A 19056-nucleotide genomic window follows, 5' to 3' on the forward strand; every position below is an offset into this window, starting at 1 on the left:
TGCATGCATCACCATATACACGTGCAATACTGACCCATCTATGCATGACCAACCCGACATCCCCATGACAAGAATCACTGATGAATAGGCCCCAATGCATAGAGCAGCATGACGTGAACATTCTGCATGAGGCACCTAGACCCATTAACGATGATGTACCCTATTCATGTCCTCCACAGGATCACCGACGGACACTGGAGAGACAAGCACCGCAGCACGTACTCCCCCAGCAGCCAAAAAAGCCAGGATGCATGAGAGGGGTGACACCGCCACCACCTCCAGTGGAAGTGGGAGGACAGTCCATCTGCAGAGGGCCAAGGGCAGCAGGTGCACCATTGCATCACAGCCTGAGGGCACGGCTCCTGTTGTAGCCGAACCCACGCAAGTGTGCCCCATCACTGCTGAGATGAGCACGGAGGGCACGCACTCCCCAGCCACCAGCTCCACTGGGGAGGCAGCAGCCACCGCACCGGCCAGTGACGAGGAGGACGCAATCGACGTCCTACAACTCATCCATGACCCCAGCCCAACATGGTCCATTGAGGGGAGTCCGAGGGCAACGTCCGGATCTGCTACCCAGGGAGCACATGACACCCTCACTGTAGAAGGTGCATGGAGCCCTCAGCTGTCCTCACCGGATGCCGGGTGCATGGACCAGGGCGCGCCGTCCAGCCCAGCGGCATCTACCACCCTGGAAGACCTTGCAACCATCAGCCGGAGGCAGGAAGACATGGCTGCGCTGGTCGGTCAGCATGTGGCCGAGACAGTCCATCTAAGGGAAGACCTCCAAAAATATGCTGGACAAACAAAGGAGGCCATGGAGGCCTGCACTGACAGGATATGCCAGGAGATGGGCCAACTCCGCCAGGCCATTCTACGTATTGGGGACATCATGGAGCAGCATCACCAACCCCCAACACAGGATCGACCGGGAACCTCCTCCTCAGCAAGTTCCCTGCAGACCAGCCCCCTGCGCCGCTCACTGCGCAACCTGAGGCGCCCCGCATCACAGCAACCCGATGTCGGTGGGGGCCCTGATGCTTAGCTCCACCAAGGACCGGGTGGCACATGTGGTGCAGGAAACATTATAGACACCATGAGACTCACCTGGGTGTTTTGGGGGGGAAGGGGGTAAGGGTGCATTTGGCGGTTTGGGGGGGAGGGGGGTAAGGGTGCATTTGGGTGTTTGGGGGTGTTGCATTTATTATCACATTCTGTTCAATACACAGTTGTTCTGAAGTTGAAACCCAAGCGTGGTCTCCATCATTGCGTATGTGTCATTTATCTCGGACAGGGTCCTTTATGGTACTCCAAACATGCACCAGGGCAACAATATCCATCTCCATCCATGCTTTGTCACCGTTGTGCCTGATGGGATTTCTGAATCAGATGCTGACGCACATCGTTGTGCCCTCTTGGCATTGCCTCTTGCATGTCCTGGCGGGGCATTCCACCCGTACTCATCCACATCCCCATCATGCGCTTCTGGTGGTTGCATGTCAATTTCAGGTGGCATTGGCACATTCCGTCATTTGCACATTTCTGGTCCTCTACACATGGCTTGGTTATCTTTGCCACTGTGACACGGCTGTACAGGAGTGCCTCACACAGGCTGCCTAGGCAGCGGAGCACTGTCATTGGAAGTCTGACTGCCAGCTCTATCACGACGCAGGTACGGGGATGTGCAATATTGTTGTCCTCTTCCTGGTGGTTCTGTGGGTTCCGTACAGGGGTTGGGAGCCACCTCCTCAGTGGATCGCTGGCATTGCCTGTATGGTGTGAGGAATGGGTACCTGTTACAGGTCACCTCTGGTGTGGCCTGTTGTTGTTGGTGCTGCACTGCTATCATGTAGTCATGTCATGCTGCTGCTATTGGGGCCATCTTGGTGTGGGAAGGGGTGTGGGTAGGGGTGTGGTGTGCTCTTTTGTGCTGCCTGTCTCCATTGCATGCACCTGTGCTGATTGTGTCCACCTGTAGTTGATGGGTACACTGCTCAGGTCTCTTAACGGGTGCTTTTCGATGCCGTTATTAGCGCCATGCCGGTAAGGGGTTTTTGGGTGTTTTACATGCCGCTAATACCATGTCCGCATGGCTTGTGATGGCCTGGTATTAGCGCCATGGCGCTAATTCCGGCCTGGGGGTCGCGCGCCCGCGCCGCTATTAGTGGCACCGTAATTAACGGGTGCGCAGATAGCGGTGGGTCCGGGTCGTGATTGGCTTAGGGAATTAACGGTGCCGGTAAAACTTTACCGGTACCGGTATTCCATTACTGCACAACGTGTAATGAGGCCCAATGTCTTTTTAAACAATCCACTGTGGACCTCCCTCAGTCGAGTTCACTTGTGTCAACACAATGGCCCTCATTAGGACCCTGGCACTAAGTGTTTAATGGCGCCGTAAAAGGCTGCGGCGCCGTTAAACACTTAGCGCCTTACTACGAGGTCCCTTTGCGGGACCCGACCTGAATGGCTGGTCTAGACCAGCTGTTAAAGTAGGGACCCGCAAAGGGACTCCCGAGGTAAGTACGGTACCGCAATTTGCGGTACCGTACTTACCGCCTTCCCCAGTCCCATTGAGCCCTATGAAGCAAAAATGGGAATGGGGAAGGGCCAATGTTCAATGGGGAATTACCACTCCGCCAACCTTGGAATGGGGTGGTACTTCCCCATTGAACATTGGCGGACTCGTTACGATACCGGCACCAACCATGGTGCTAATAGCGCCATGGTTTAGCGCCAATATCGTAATGAGGGCCAATGTCCGTTGGGGCATCTTGCTTCACCCCGTTCTGCAGGCATCTCTCAGCCAGGTTCACATTTGACATTCACACAGTTACTTCTACTTTCTCACGATACAGGATTTGTTTCCCTCAGCTTTCCAATTACTTGCCGGCCAAAGGGCCTCATTACACGGTAGGCGGAAAAAATCAGAATTTTACGGCATGGCGCCATTAGCGCGTCCGCCCTCGCAAGAGGCCGCTAATAGCGTCCCATCACGAGTACGCGGACACGAGCATAGCGCCATGCCGTAAATGACCGTTCCGCCCTGCCGCTAAATACCCCAAAAAGCCCCTTACCGGCGCCCGCAAAACCGCCGATAGCGCCTCCGCCCTCCCGCTACCCGTAAATAGCGGACACCGCCATTACCGCACACCGTTAAAAAGCGGAACCGGAAATTACGTCGTCGCACAGGAACGGGAAAGAGCACAGCGGCCATCTTCAAAAACACAATCCATTGCCATCCTCTGCATCCAGGACATATATCCAGGCAACTCCGACCAGGAACCATACCGGGTAGCTCGAGGATGCCGAAGGCGCTTAAAAAAACTGCTGATCGCCAGCGCAAAGAAAAGTTCACTAATGAGGAACTAATGATGCTGACCACCACACTTGCTGCAAATGCAGGAGTAGTATTTGTTAACGATATGCGGCGGGAGGCCCTCCTTAAGAAGAAGGCCATCTGGGCCTACGTCGCGCTAAAAGTCAGTGCGGTGGGCACCACCACCCGGAGTGTCAGGGAATGCCGCAAAAGGTGGGACGACCTCCGGGTGCGTGTGCGCAACATTTTATCTGTGAACCGCAACATGGCAATGGCCACAGGAGGTGGCGCAGAGTCCCCCTTGAAGATGAAGGAGTGGGAGGAGATATGTGCCTCCACAATAGGAGTCGAGTCGATAGAGGGGGTCGGCGATATGGAGCATGGCGTGGCCGTTTCATCGGATGGAGGTGAGTGTATGCACCCAAAAATGCGCAGTGAAGGGTGAGGGGTCCCACAATCATGTGTCCATATGAATGCTGTGGATCCAGCCACAAACAGACATGCATGCATCATCACATACCCACCAACACAGGGCCAATCATGCATGAGCCAGCCAACATCCCCATTCCATGCCTCCACAATGATGACCCCAAAATGCATCAAACTGCATGACGTATACATCTGCCATAATGCAGGTAGACCCATAGATGATGATTTACCCTTCTTATCACCCCTGCAGGATCACACAAGGAAAATGAGGAGCCACGCACGTCAGCACCCACTCCCACACCCATGAAAAAAGCCAGGAGGGATGCCACCGGGGACCACGCAACATCCTCTAGGGGACCCAAGAGTAGTGACCGGGACAAAGGCAGCAGGAGCAGCAGTGCCACGCAGCCAGAGGCCATGCCTGCCGCTGTTGTGGTAACCACGGGAGTGTGTCTCCCATCAATTGAAGGCAGCATGGAGGGAGTGCACTCTGCTGCCACCAGCTCTACGGTTGAGGCAGCAGCCACTGGGCCACTTTCCGATGCGGAGGAAGCACCAGTGAATGAGGATCTGAGTCAGAGCCCCATCCCCACGCGCCACTTACTCGCATCCCCAATGTTTTCACCAGGTCCGTTCAGCCAAGGCGGATCGCCCGCCCACACACATGATGTGTCATGGAGCCCCCTGGAACCTACGCCTGATGCCAGTGCTATTGATCCAGGCGCATCAGCCATTCCACCGGCAGACAACGAGGAACTTGACCTATCAGCCATCTACCAGAGGCAGACCGAAATGGCTGGTCTGGTAGGTCAACATGTGGCAGAGACAGGGCACCTGAGGGAGGACATTGGTGCATTCGCACGCCAGACGAGGGAGGCCATGGAGGCATGCACCAACCGCATATGCAATGAGATGGGGCAACTCAGGCAGGCCATGATCCGCATTGCGGAGGCGATTGAGGGCAGATGTCCACTCCCTACCCAGGAGGAAACAGGCCCAGCCTCCTCTGGGAGTTCGCGGCAGACAAGCCCCCTACGCCGCTCTATGCGCAACCTCAGGCGCACACCATCGCAAACGCCCGAAGAAGGAGCGAACAAATAGGGCCAACAAGGAATATCGGCCACATTTGGGGAAGGACATGTTCACGCCTTGGAACTCACGTGGGAGTGTTGTGGGGGGAGGGGGGGAGGGTGTATTCGGGGGTGTTGTGGGGGGATGGGGGAAGGGTGTTTGCACAGTTGGGGTTATGCACTTTCTGTACACGTTATGTTCAAAATACACTCTTCTGCAGTTGAAAAACAGGCATGGTCTCCATCATTGTGTATGTGTGATTTTCTTTGGGAGAGGGCCCTTTGTGGGCCTCAAGACGGCCACAAGGGCAACAATGCACGTCTCTCCATGCATGATATTCCACCTTTGTTCCTGATGCTATTCCTGATTCCGATGCTGACGCGGATCCTGTCCCGCCATGCCATCGCCTCTTGCATGTCCGGGCTGGGCATTTCGACAATACTCATCCACCTCATGCTCATCTGGTGTTTGCATGGTGCCATGGGCACATTCTATCAGATGCACATTTAGTTGTGCCTTACACATACCATGGTCATCTTCGCCTTGATTCCGGGGGTTTGTTGGCTGCCCTTGTGGTGTTTCTGGGTGCCCCGGTGGTGCTTGCTGCGCAAGTCTCGACCTCCTCCTCCTCCTCCTACTCCTACTCCTACGTCTCTTCGGTGCTGCCTGTTGTTGTTGGTGCTGCACTGCAGTCATGTACGCAGGCCCATGTCATGCTGCTGGTGTTGGGACCATCTTGCTGTGGGAAGGGGTGTGGAAAGGGGTGTGGTGTGCTCTTTAGTGCTGGCTGTCTCCATTGACTCCACCTGTGCTGGTTGTGTCCACCTGGGGCAGATGGGAACACTGCTCAGGACTCTTAACGTGTTTGTTTTCGATGCTGTTATTAGCGCCATGCCGGTACATGCTTTTTGGGTCTTTGGGATGCCGGTATTGCCGTGTACGCATGGGTTGTGATTGCGTGCTTTTAGCGCCATGGCGCTATTTACGGTGTGGGGGTCGCGCGCAAGCGGCCACGCCGCTATTGGTGGCGCCGCACTTTACGGGTCCACTAATAGCGGTGGGTCCGGGTCGTGATCGGCTTGGGAAAATACCGTTACCGGTATTTCGTTACGGGTAACGGTATTCCCTTACCGCCTACCGTGTAATGAGGCCCAAAGACTTTCGACTGTGCAGGGGGTTTTACTCAAACCCTGTATGACCACTTTGATCTTTTCCTTGCGGCTCTCCTAGGGCCTTCTGGTATCGGTAGTTTCAGCAACACAGAGGGTGGGGTCCAGCCAGAGTCTTTCGAGTGATCACCCACATTGCGCCGGGCCACTCTGCAGCAGACTTTCCCTTGCAGTATTAACAGTTCTTTGAGTCCCCTTAGGTTGCCATTTGCAACCTTCTCTCATCACAGTTCGGTTTCTTATCGGTTCTCCCTCTGACTCACCGGCTCTGATGAACTGCTTGGCTTTTCTTGTGTGTAGAGTCAAGGCCAGTACCACGGAAGCAACCGTCTCTCCCCGTCCTGGTTATCACTGTAGGTGGGCCCCATGTACTGTGCACATCTGCTACAGCACACACCGGCTATTGTTGCGGTCTTATGATTCCTTTCACAGAGGCTTTGCGGGTCTGGGTCGAAAAGGGCATGGTTGCTTCTCTCCTTGTCTCCGCTTTGGTTCTCACTGCCTTTCTCCTCCTCTTGAACTGCCGTCGTGGAATAGCGGACTCGTAGTGCGGTCTGCCTTTTGCTCATAGTGTGCTTTCGTGCTCTGCCTTTTATCCTTGTGGGGAATGGAAAGGGGCATCAGGTGTGCGTGATTATTATTAGGTGCCTGACTCTGCCTGATCCCTATGTTGGGACATGTCAGGTAAACGGCTCTGGTGTTAGTCTGTTGTCTTTCATGGTGTAAGAAAGTGTTTGTGTCGGAAAAGGGGGTGGGGTAGAGTTTCTGAGTATCCTACGTGGTAGGATGGGGAAAAGGTGTTATAAGACAGGGGATACCGCGTCTCACGCATTTGTGTCCCACTTCCACTCCCCGAGGACCCCCCATCCAGGTGATCCTTCCGCACTGGTCCACCCCCAGGAACTGGATCCAATAGCAATGGCTGTGTCGGGAACTAGTCAGGGAGATACCTTCAGGTTTCTTACACAGGGGAGGGAAGGGAAGGGAAGGGAAGGGGAGGGGAGGGAAGGGAAGGGAAGGGAAGGGAAGGGGAGGGAGATTAGAAGGCGGAATGTATGCATAATGAAAGGCAGAAGAAAGTCAAGTGAAGACGCAGACGAAAGGGTACAGCCCAAAAGAGGGAGAGAAGGTAGGTGGGTGAGCAGAAAGGGAAGGGGTGGATGGTTGGATGAGAAGAAGCAGGGGTAACTTCTGAATTGGGCTCGAACTGCTAAATGACAGATAACAGGCCCAAACCAGCAATGTTCCTTGGCCTAGTGCGGTAATAGAAGCTCTGTGGTGAATGGCTAGCCAATGTCTGGAAGGGTCTCTATGCATGAAAGCAGGGGTCAGGTAATGGGTGAGCCTGGCGAAGTCCTGGCTTGATCAGGGGTTCTGGCCTTAGGCCCATTCCAGCCCCAACAGGGTATTATGTGAAAAAGTATTTTTAATGTTCTCAAAAATTGAAAACACTGATTTAGAAAGACCACTCTGAGATCGCTCCGAGCAGTCTTTCTAAATCTAACTGTCAGGCCCCTGCCATGCACAGGTGTGCCCATAGGCTGACGGGCGCAGCAGAGACGGGCAGAGGAAGATGAAGTCGGCTGTGAGTTTAGTGTTTGCCTGTTTGCGTGTATGTTGTGGGGTCATATTTATGGGGGTGTGTGTGTGTGTGTGTGTGTGTGTGTGTGTGTTTTTGTCGAGTGTCTCTGTGTGAGGGGGTGGGTATTGATGATTATGGTGGGGACAGGGCACAGTATTAAAAGGGAGTTCAGGGGGGGTGAACCCCCCAGATATTAAGGTTGAGGGCTGGCTGGGGATTGGTTGTCAGGGAAGTGAGGGTGAAAATTGATTTATTTGGAATATTACAGGGCTCGCAAAATCGGGTGAAAAACAATCTGTTTTCTTGTGTGCGTTAATATTCGAGAATATCACATAGATCACTCCCACCCCCCTCTGCCCCAACAGACCCAAATAGGGAGCTGCTCTTTTCTCTTACTGGCCCTTGGCTGCAGCCGCCCAGGCTGGATTCCGAGGTAAGACTGAATAAGGGAGGCAGTGTGTCACATGTTTTCTGGAAGCCAATCACAGTGCTCCAGATGGCTTCCACACCTGCAGGCAGAGCGTTGGGTGTTGCAGGCACAAAGAGCTTCGTTTTGCAGGCAGAACACTCTGATTGTGCACAGAGACCTCTGGTAAAGCAGGATATAGCCAAGGAATAAATAAATGATGAAAACGAACCTCCAGACAATGATGTGACTCTGGGAGCCAGTCAGTGTTCCAGATGAGTCCTGGGGGTTGGCGGCGCAGGCAGCTTCTGTTTGCAGGCAAGGTCCTCTGGCTAAACCTTCATGGCTTATAGTGCTGGGCTTATAATGAGCACATCGGGAATACAGTTGTGTCTCCCGATGAATGGAGCATGCTGGTATGTATGTGACTATAATTCTCTGATAAGTCCTTTTCTACTGACAACACGCTAATATCTTGATTTATTTTTTTCTGTCTTGGCCCCACCTCTTGCTATCCAATACTGCCCATCAGAATTTGTACTAGAAGCCCGGGCAGGGGTCAATAGCCTAGAAGATCTGGCAAAGGCAGTTGAACATCCAGATCGCAAAAATACATACAATTACTTGGTTTGTTTTCTCCAAGGCAAGCAATGCTTGTTTGAAGACTCTCAATGTTACCAAATGATTTGCACCTATTGGGTACATGCCCCCTCCTGGTGGCCAATGCTTTTCTGCTTTTATTTTGCCAATGTGTCCAGAGGCTGCTACTGCCCCTCTACCAATACTTTAATAATTGACTCTCCACCCCGGCTGTGGTGGTTCGAGTGTGGATAGCTGCGGCGTGCATTGATTATCGCAGCTGAATCCACACAATCCTTGACTGCAGAGGCACTGATTGCAGCAACCTGATGGATTTAGTGTGGGGGAGGTTCAGAAATGCATTGATACTGTGAGTGTGCAATGGTGGCCATACATAATCACACCCATTTGGCAGGTGGTCACAATGGATTCAAGAAAATAAAAAATAGACAATGAATTGGAGCACTGGTGAAGAGGCTCGAAACCTGCTCCCATGACCACAATGAATGACTTTGTTTTTTTAATCAAACAGTGTTTTTTCATTGTAGGTAATTTAGCAATAAAGTTCATATTTGAAAAAAAAATAAAAGTAGAGCAGTGTCTGTTTCTCTTCACTACCAATGTGCAGCGAATGAATCCCGAACACACTTAAGCAGGGCTGGCTTTAAGTGCCTACGCTGCAGAACAGAACACGGTGTAACGAGGTGGGGGTAGAGCCACGCGTAGCTTTCCTTTAGGTGTAATGACATTGCAGATGAAAGAATACATGTGTGGGTGGTAGTTTGACGAGATGCAGGGTATCTTAGTATGGCAAAGGGCACATGGCATGTTGGCCCCAATCACACATGTCAGTGACCAGCACTGTAGGGCTTGAGTCAATAATTATGCGAACGATGACCTTGTTTGGATAACAGGGGCCACAGCTCCATTGCCTTGACCGGCAAGGCTTGTTAGCGAGTGGCAGTGACTGTGGGTCCAGATTGAAGCAGCTCAGTGTTTCTAGCAGTTCATTTTAGCTCACAGACACTGGAGTGTTTTAGAGAAACATTTGCATCATTAACAAAGCCACAAGTAATTTGAAGATTGTTGATGTTCCCGCAGATTCCCCTTTGATAGTAGATGCTCCTTAGAGAAACCACTCTATGTTGATTTGATGCGTCTGTCCCTTACCCTCGTAATAATTACGCAAGTCCTGTGAGTCTCTAAACAATGTTTCCTCTGGTCTCTTCGGCTTGTATTCATTGCACAGACCTAGTGGGCAAGAGGGCCGCTGAGCAAGCCCGAGGGATCAGTCTGAGGTAAAGCACTGAAGTGGGGCTGCCTGTGTTGCTCTAGGAGAGAAGTTGTTCATGTAAATGTCTCTCTATGCAGACATCCATTGTCATCTGAAATGCATGGTGTATGGTGTACAGTGAAATTGGGTGCCCTTGTAGACCAGATTACCTGCTGCTGCATCTGGCAGCAGACTGATGGCCAGATGAATGAGGGCATGCATTATAAAATGTTGTGTTTATCTCTCTTTCTGAACAGGGTTTTCACCTTTGAACCTTACAATGTAAAGGGATGATTTGAGAGAGAGCAAATCAAAGCAGTAGAGTAACCCTGTCGGGGTACATCAGCCATCCATGCAAGGGGAACGATTGAAGAAGAGGTTGAACCATTAACCAAGGATTGTCAGGAATCCACGGAGCCAGTAAAGAGTGACAAAGGAGGGGCGTCTTCCATGGAGTCTGTGGAGGGTGGCAAAGGGGGGGCATCTTCAATGGAGTCTGTGAAGGGCGGAAAAGGGGAGGAACCATCTGCCAGGGATTGCCAAAGCTCCTTGGAGCAACTGAAGAGTGAAGGAGCGGAGGAACCTTTTCCCAAAACATGTGATATGGACTGGGTGAAGGTTAAAGTAGAAACAGGGACATCCTCTAGTGATTCTCAAGACTCCATGGACTGGGTGAAGGTTAAAGTAGAAACAGCGACATCCTCTAGTGATTCCCAAGACTCCATGGTGCTTGTGAAGGTTGATGAAGACCAGGAACCTTCTGCCAGTGATGGCCAACTTTCCAAGGACTTGGCTAGAATTGCAGATCGAGACGTGGTATCTGGCAAGAATGATAAGTTCTTCAGTGACCTGGTGAAGATTGAAGTGGACAGTCACTCTGTTAAAGTTGAAGAAGAGGAGGTCCCTTCTCATATAAAACATCTTGACTTTATGAAGTGTGTGAAGTTGGAAAATGACGATGAGACATTTGCCAATTACCTACCAGATTGGGAAGGAGGGAGCAGTAAGAGCGCAACCACAGGTAAGGATTAAATACAGGAACCACATTTCTTTAATTATTTTTATTTATCACATTTGTGTAACACACATTCCCAAGGGTATCACAGCGTTTGTACAGGTAAACCGTGCTAGGAGCAGTTAGTCATGTTTGTTGAATAGCCACTGAATGCTACGGAATGCACTGGACCATAAATCAAGATGCAGTAATGATCTTTGTTTCAGGGAATGCTGCTGTGCGATACGAGGAGGTTAAATCGACCAGCTCCACTGTCCACAGGACTCAATGGGGTGATCTCAACATCATGATATTTTCAGTAGCCCATGGATGAATCTATAGGTGTCGATTTCCCAAAAGATCCTCCGTCAAGGGCCCGTGGCTAAGAGACGATTCATAGCTGGTGATAGGTATGGATGTTTATTGCTGCAGGGGGTAAGGAATAAAACGATTGATTCTTCATCAATGGCCATTTCCATTAACCTGAAAATGAAACTCTAGACGGGTCATTGCCTGGTTATATTCCGCTGAGCATAGCGCTGACGAGTCATTGCCTGGTGATATTCCACTGAGCATAGAGCTGACGAGCCATTGCCTGGTGATATTCTGCTGAGCATAGAGCTGCCAACCCATTGCCTGGTGATATTTCACAGAGTATAGAGCTGACGAGTCATTGCCTGGTGATATTCCACTCAGCATAGAGCGGACGAGTCATTGCCTGGTGATATTCTTCTGAGCATAGGGTGATGTTCATGCCTCGTGTCGCTTTGCCCGTAAAGCAACTTGTTTACACAAAACCATGGAAACTGCCCGGATGGCTGTTACATCGCCGCTGTTTACTAGACTATGGGCCTCATTACACGGTAGGCGGTGAGCCATGGCGCTATTAGCGCCATGGCTCATGCCGGTAAAATACCGGCACCGCCTTGGCGGAAAGGGGATTTACCGCCCCATTCCAAGGTTGGAGGGGCGGTAAATCCCCCTTCCGCCAAGGGTCCCCATTCCCATTTCTGCCCCATAGGGCTCTATGGGAATGGGGAAGGCGCTAATTACGGCACCGCAATTTTGCGGTGTCGTAATTAGCTCCGAGGTCCCTTAGCGGGTTGGAATTTAACGCCTGCAAAAAGCAGGCGTTAAATCCCCCAACCCGCAAAGGGACCTCGTAGTAAGGCGGTAGGGATTTACTGGTACCGGTATTTTACCGGTACCGGTAAATCCCTACCGCCATCCGTGTAATGAGGCCCTATATGTCCCGGCATTCTCGGTGCAAGAAAGGCCACGTGATTCACACACGACGTGCTTTTCGTATTCCTGGTATGCTGCGTAGTGTGCGAGAGGTGCGCAACCCTGGTGCTCCTTAACTGTTGTCTTGTACCACGTTGAGTCGCGCCTTGTATCTTGCCTTTGTTATTCTGGTATTCTGGACCAGGACTGCATTCCCGATTACGCTCACGGATTACCCTTTACCTGTTTCCGATGCCTGGTTCCTTCCTGGACTGCTTTCTTGGTTTACCAGACCCTTTGCTTTTCTCATGACCTTGCTTCTGCTCAGCGCAACTTGAATTGTTTGCCCATTCCGAATCCCGAAGCTGCAAGCTGGTATACTCACACGGTTCCTGTTTTGTATACGGCCGCCGCGTATTGTTTTCTTGTGGCTCTTCCTGGGTGCCAAAGTACTTCTCCTTTTCCCCAACCATACTGATCCTGATGGATTCCCCTCGCATTCTATCTCTGAGTGACTTTGGGAAGCTCTGCTGCTGGTCACTTGTCACAGATTGAAGGTTCTCTTTGGGACGCTATGCTTCACAGGTGGATTTCTTTTGGACACATTTAGGTGGATTGCACTTTTGGGACGCATTGCTGCATTATGAGCATTTCCTTGGGACTCATCTTGTGTGGATTGCACAGTTCTTTGGACATTAGTTGCGCCCTCGTTTCGTTTGGGTTAGCTGCACAGGACTTTTCTTCTTGGAATACTCAGACTTGTTCACTGGACTCCAGCACCTATTTCCAGCACTCCAGCAGGTTTCTTGCTTGATCATTTTTCACCGCAGGTAAGAGTGGGGAAAAAGAGGGTGGTGCGGCGGGGTTGCTTGGTGTTGTACCATACATGCAGTGAACCTGTGATCTGTTTTTTCTTCCTTTCGCTCTGTTGCTGCTCCTGACTTTTTACCCAAGCCCATGGCCTGTCAGGTGTTTATTGTCCTGCAAGCCGTGCTCTTGGGGGAAAGGTTTACTGTCTACTGTTCAGCTGACACATTATCACAAGGGTGAACAGTCTTCTAGTGAGGATACTTGTAGTTTGCCACCATTGTATCACGACAAATTAAGAAGCCTTACATTGCCTATCAGTATGGATCCAGGTGCGGATCCTATGGCTGCGCTTATGCAGGCTTTTGCTGCCTTGCGCACCGATATAGCTTCTGTCCATGCACCGCTTAATCAGTGCATGGATGTGTTACAGAGCTTTGTGCAGCCTCTACGACATGACGAAGAGTTTGGTGATGCTGTGGCCGCACCCCCTCCTGTTGTGCAACCTCCTGCTCCTGCACTGGTTGTTCTCCCAGGGCCTTTTCCATTGCCCCTCCAGAGCTTTTTTCAGGAGATCCTAAGACCTACCGGACCTTTATTAATCAATGCCGTCTTCACTTTCTTTGCCGCCCGTTGGCTTTTCCTGATGCCACTACAAACGCGACTTTTTCCTGTCCCATCTAGGAGGGACAGCAGCTGCCTGGGCCAATCCCTTGTTGGAAGCCGATGATCCAGCCTTGTGCGATTTTGATACACTGATCAGAGCTATGAATTCTGTTTTTGATGCCCGGTATAAGGCCCAGACTTCCGACTTGGAGTTCCTAGCCATATCTCAAGGCAAACAGGAACTCCTGCCGTATCTTGCCCGTTTTAACCAATTGGCAGCCGAGACAACCTGGCCTGAACATAAAAAGGCTGCACTCTTCTATAAGGGATTGTCTGAAGAACTAAAGGATGCCATGTCAGTCGTGCCTTCCATCCCTTCAGTGTTTCCTGAGTTGATGGAACTGATGCTCCAGGTGGATGCCCGGCTACGGCAACAACGAGGTGAACATTGAGTACCTGACTTGCGTTCTTCCTGGCCTGAGCCACCCTCTTCTTCTCCGTCAGGAGATTCTGAGCCAATGCATATTGGGGCCATGCAAGGTCCATTAACCAAGGCAGAAAGGGAGAGGCGATTGACCAACAACTTATGTGTTTATTGTAATGACTTAGGTCATTACATTCGGGTATGCCCCAAGAGACCTGCTAAACCAGCGGGAAAGGACAAGACTCGTCCTTGAACCGAACCGAGGGGATGAGTCTGTCTATGGATGGTTCGGAGGGATCCTTCATGTCTTCACATATGTATTTGTTCATGTGTTTTCCTGTTTTGGCCAATGTGTCCTTTTCCTGTCCAGTCATGCTAAATCCTGGTGCTAGCGGTAATTACATGGACATACAGTTGGCCAAACACCACAGGCTACCTACGTTTCCGAAAGCCATGCCTGAAGAGGTCCAGGCAGTGGATGGATCAAGCCTTGTATCAGGACAATTTACAGAACATACTGGTCCTGTTCTTATGTCCACAGCGGAAGGACATACCGAATGGATCACTTTTGATCTCATTTCGACCCCTCAATGTGGGATCATACTAGGCTTGTCCTGATTGAGACTCCATAACCCTGTCATTTATTGGGTGAATCAAACTGTCCGGTTCTCTTCGGAGCATTGTGCCAAGCAGTGTCTACCAAAGTATCTTGCCACGACTTCTTTACCCTGTTTAGCTATGGTATCTAGTGTTTCTTCAATCAACGCTACACTACAAACTCTTGTTTCGGAATTACCTTCGGTATATGCAGAATATGCCAACGTCTTTGATGTTGGTCTGTCTGAAAAGCTCCCTCCTCATCGGAGTTATGATTGCCCTATCGATCTGGTGCCTGGGGCGACCATTCCACATGGTCGCATCTACTCCCTTACACAAAAAGGTGGAGGAATATTTACGCAAGTATGTGGAGAAGGCATTACGTATTGGTCATATTCGGCCTTCTAAATCAACTGCATCCTCTCCAATATTTTTTGTGCCAAAGAAGGAGGGGGATCTGCGCCCCTGCGTGGATTACAAGGCCCTTAACAACATTACGGTTAAGAACCTATACCCGCTGCCTCTCATATCTGAGCTTTTGGATAAATTGGCTTCCTCTACCATTTTTACCAAGCTCGATTTGAGGGGTGCATATAACCTTGTGCGGGTTCGGCTGGGTGATGAGTGGAAAACAGCTTTTAAGACCAAGTTTGGTCTTTACGAGTATTGTGTCATGCCCTTTGGGCTTTGCAATGCCCCAGCTACTTTCCAACATTTCGTTAATGACATTTTTCGAGATATGTTGGTTGTTCTGTGGTGATATACCTGTTAGGAAAGATTTCTTAATTGTGGGTAATTTTCCTTCCATGTGGCAACCCCTAAACTTTTTGCTGTTGTTTTCACCATGATCTAGACTTTGCCAGAGAAGTGCAGCCTACTGCCGCACTCCTCTGGGCTTTCGCCCCATTCTTACGGGGAAACTGACATGACCTTAAGACAGTCAGTACCGGGAAACACTGTTTTCCGTAGTTTCTTTATCATGTTGCAGCTTTCGTGCAACATGACACAAGAGGGCACTGTAAACTAAGTTACTGCTCTCTTGGGTCTCTAGCCGTCTACAGGCCCTAGATACTCTTTTTGGATTTTAACTGATCGGTGCAAGTGAATCGCGGACGGGAATGGTGGCAGCGATCGTTTCTTGTGTTTTTGAGCTCCTTTTGGCATTTTAAGCGCATTTCTCGTGCTTAGCCCAAAATGGTGGCCTGGCTCCCAAAATGGCTGGACCATGAGGCTCCTTTGTCCTGTCCGCTGACCGTCTTGCCCCCTTTACCTTCCCCAGGTCGAGCCGACCCGGGGCCTTCCTTATTTGGGCATGTACTTTCCCGCGAAACACAGATGCTTTCGTGGGCTTCTACAGGCCTTGTGTGTGCCTCCAGGATGTGGGCTGGGATGTCTGGTCCCAATACACATCCTGGGTGCCAGAGAGTCTAGTGTGGTATGAATGCCTGGGACCACCGTGGTCCGTGATAGGTCCACGTATGGTGTGAGTGTTTGATGAGCGGATCTCCCATTGGGTCCCCTCCGTTTTGGCGCGAAGGGAACCGTGGATAAGAGGGGGCTGGAAATGCCACTACCATGTCGATCTCCTGAGTTCTCACGAACAAAGGAATACAGGAGCCAAGTATCCTGCAACCACGAGGCTGAACCGAGGAATCGCTGGTGACCGGCTGAAGGACTGCTCCTCTGCACTGCTGTCGCTTTGTGAAATCCTTTCTACCTCTGATCGAACCACCTTGGAATAGCGGGGACAGCTATTCTCGGCATCTTCACCATCTCCTGCACGTAAGCCTTCGGAAGTGTCTCTGGGCCATCCAGCAGACTGACCAGTCTACCCAGGAGTCTTGCTCTGTAACCGCCGCCAGGTTGTGTTGTATTTCGAGTCCTTGTCACTCTGACACGATTCGTACACTTGGCATTCCCAGGTCTGAAGTGAGTAGTGTACATTTGGCTGAGATACACACGGCCGCTCCGTTGCCCTGCTGTGGTAACAAACTGTGCGGGTTCACTTTGTTTGAGACATCTTTAACTCAACTCTGCTGCTGAAGAATCTACACAACAACGAGACGTCCCCTGCTTTCCTGAACCTGCCAGCACTGAAACTGACGCGGAGAAGCCTGGGTCTGCTTGCATCGGGGACCGGTGAGTAGCATAGCTAGGAACTGGTCGCCCTCCTGCAGGAGCCCATAGCTTTTCCCCGCTGTGTCAAACAGCACGCCTTTCTGTACTCGCGCTCTGCTTCTGCCCACAGTTGTGGCTGTGCTTGAGTCACGGAACTCTGTTCTTCTTCATTTGTGCACCAAACTGAACTGCCTGACTCCCTTGAAGAGACTCCCCTTTTTGCCCGTTGGCACCAGCGTGTGCAGGTACTTTTGAGCACAAGGCTCCACTCTTCGTAGGGCTTGGACTTCCTTTTAGTTAGGTGCCTCTGAAGGCGGACTGGGTCTAATCATTATTTCGCACTGCCTGTTTTCCTCCCCTTCTAGGTGGACTACACATTTCGTGCATCTAACGCTTTAGACTTGTTTGTATTTGTATATATATTGTATTGGTTTGGTATGTGTTGGTTTACTAGAGTTTTATCGTGATTTCTCGCTACGGTCATTGTTGCAAAGGCCTTGGAATAAATGTGTATATATTTTTAATATAACACCTGTTTGGAGTAATTTGTAAGTGTCCTTGCTTTCTGTGCTCATTGCAGGCTTTCAGTCACCCTCACCCCTCTTGAGACCTAGTCTTGACCGCCGCGATCGCTATCCTGATTGGTCTGGCTTGTCCAGAGGTTACCCTGTTCCAAGTAATTAGGTTGTCCTTCTGAACCTCTGCGCCTCCAGGACAGAGTTCAGAAATCCGTCTTAACAATACCTGGAGGATATTTTGATATTCTTGGATACATTACACACCCATATGCAACATGTTGGATCTGTCTTGAAACGCCTTCGGGAACACTCCTTGTTCGCCAAATTAGAGAAATGCGTTTTTTACGCTTCCTCAGTTGAATTTCTGGGGTTTTACATTTCTGCTGATGGGGTGCATATGTGTTCTTCCAAAGTTCAAGCGATATTGGATTGGCCCGTTATAACTTCTGTAAAGGCACTCCAATCATTATTGGGCTTCTCGAATTTCTACAGGCGATTCATTGCCTCTTTTTCTAGTATTGTAGCCCCCCCCTTACTCGCCTTACTAGCCCTTCTGTCCCATTTCATTGGGATCACCATACACAGGCAGCTTTTCGGGCATTAAAGGAGGCCTTCACCTCTGCTTCTGTTCTACAGCAACCTAACCCTACTCTGCCATTCATCGTGGAAACTGATGCTTCGGCTATTGCTGTTGGAGCTATTCTCTTTCAAATATGCCCTACCACACAATCGGCATCATGAGTTTGGCGGTAACCCTTAAATGCGGCGGTAGCGCTATTACCGCCGCATTTAAGGGTCCGCCAAATCACGGTTCGGCAGATTTCCCCCCAGCTCTGAGCTGGGGGGAAATCCGCCGAAATTTTGTGCTCTTACCGCCGGCGGGAAATCCACCGGCGGTAAGAGCGCGAAAATTCCCCATTAAGCCCAATGGGGAATGGGGGATTCCCGAACGGGCTCAGTGGGGAATGGGCAATACCCGTTCCGCCAAACCCGTGATCCGGCGCTATTAGCGCCGGGGTTTTGGCGGTAGGGCTATTAACACTGGCGCTAATAGCGCCGGCGTTACCGCCCAATTCGTGATGAGGCCCAATGTCTGCACCCCGTGGCATACTACTCCCGGTCGCTATTGCCGGCTGAACGTAATTACACAATCATGGAGAGAGAGTTGTTGGCCATCAGAGCCTCCTTTAAAGAATGGAGGCATCATCTTCTGGGCGCCCGGCATCCGGTTGGGGTCTACACAGACCATCGTAATCTACAGGCACTGTCTCATGCCAAGTGCACCAACGCCCAGCAGATACGATGGCACTTGTTTTTTACGTTGTTCGATTTCAAAGTCACCTATGTGCAGGGTTTATTGTACTTACCTGATACTCTTTCTACGAATATGGCTCTGGAATGGTCCCATGATTTACACCTAGCTGCACATCCCGGTCAAGCCAAAACCTATGATCTCTTGCACTGGTGGTGCTGGTGAATGGGCATGAAAAATGACGTTAATCAATACCTCTCTAGATGCGCTACCTGCGTGCAATGTAAATGACAGTCAGGCAAACCAGTGGGCCTCTTGATGAAAATGCCTTTACCTCCACGTCCATGGCACACGGTTACCCTTGATTTTGTGGTGGAGTTACCTGTGATAAAAAATATGTCAGCCATTCTTGTAGTGATGGATGTATTCACAAAGACGGCGTGTTTTATTCCGTGTCCCGGCGTTCCATCTGCCACCAAGTTAGCAGCATTGTTTTTTTACACATAGTTCGGTTTTTTGGTCTTCACGCAGTGATGATTTCGGACCACGGTTCGCAATTCACTTCACGCTGTTGGCGAGCTTTGACCACTTCTCTGGGTATTGATGCACGCCTTTCTTCAGTTTACCATCCCCAGACCGACGGACAAACTGAACACACCAATGCAACCATGGAGCAGTTTCTCCGTTG

The 19056-nt window shown here is 50.7% G+C and overlaps 1 protein-coding gene across 1 annotated transcript in view; it reads left to right on the top strand.

Moving 5' to 3' along the window:
* Positions 1-19056, top strand: part of LOC138564250 (zinc finger protein 271-like) — an 85570-nt gene that overhangs the window by 30093 nt on the left and 36421 nt on the right. Inside the window, exon 2 of the mRNA XM_069642895.1 lies at positions 10086-10849. Within this exon, the coding sequence (XP_069498996.1) occupies positions 10279-10849 (571 nt within the window). The 5' untranslated portion in view covers positions 10086-10278. The remainder of the gene's footprint in view (positions 1-10085; positions 10850-19056) is intronic.

Source organism: Ambystoma mexicanum, chromosome 1p, assembly GCF_040938575.1.
Source record: "Ambystoma mexicanum isolate Mex_15411 chromosome 1p, UKY_AmexF1_1, whole genome shotgun sequence".
Taxonomy (NCBI): Eukaryota; Metazoa; Chordata; class Amphibia; order Caudata; family Ambystomatidae; genus Ambystoma; species Ambystoma mexicanum.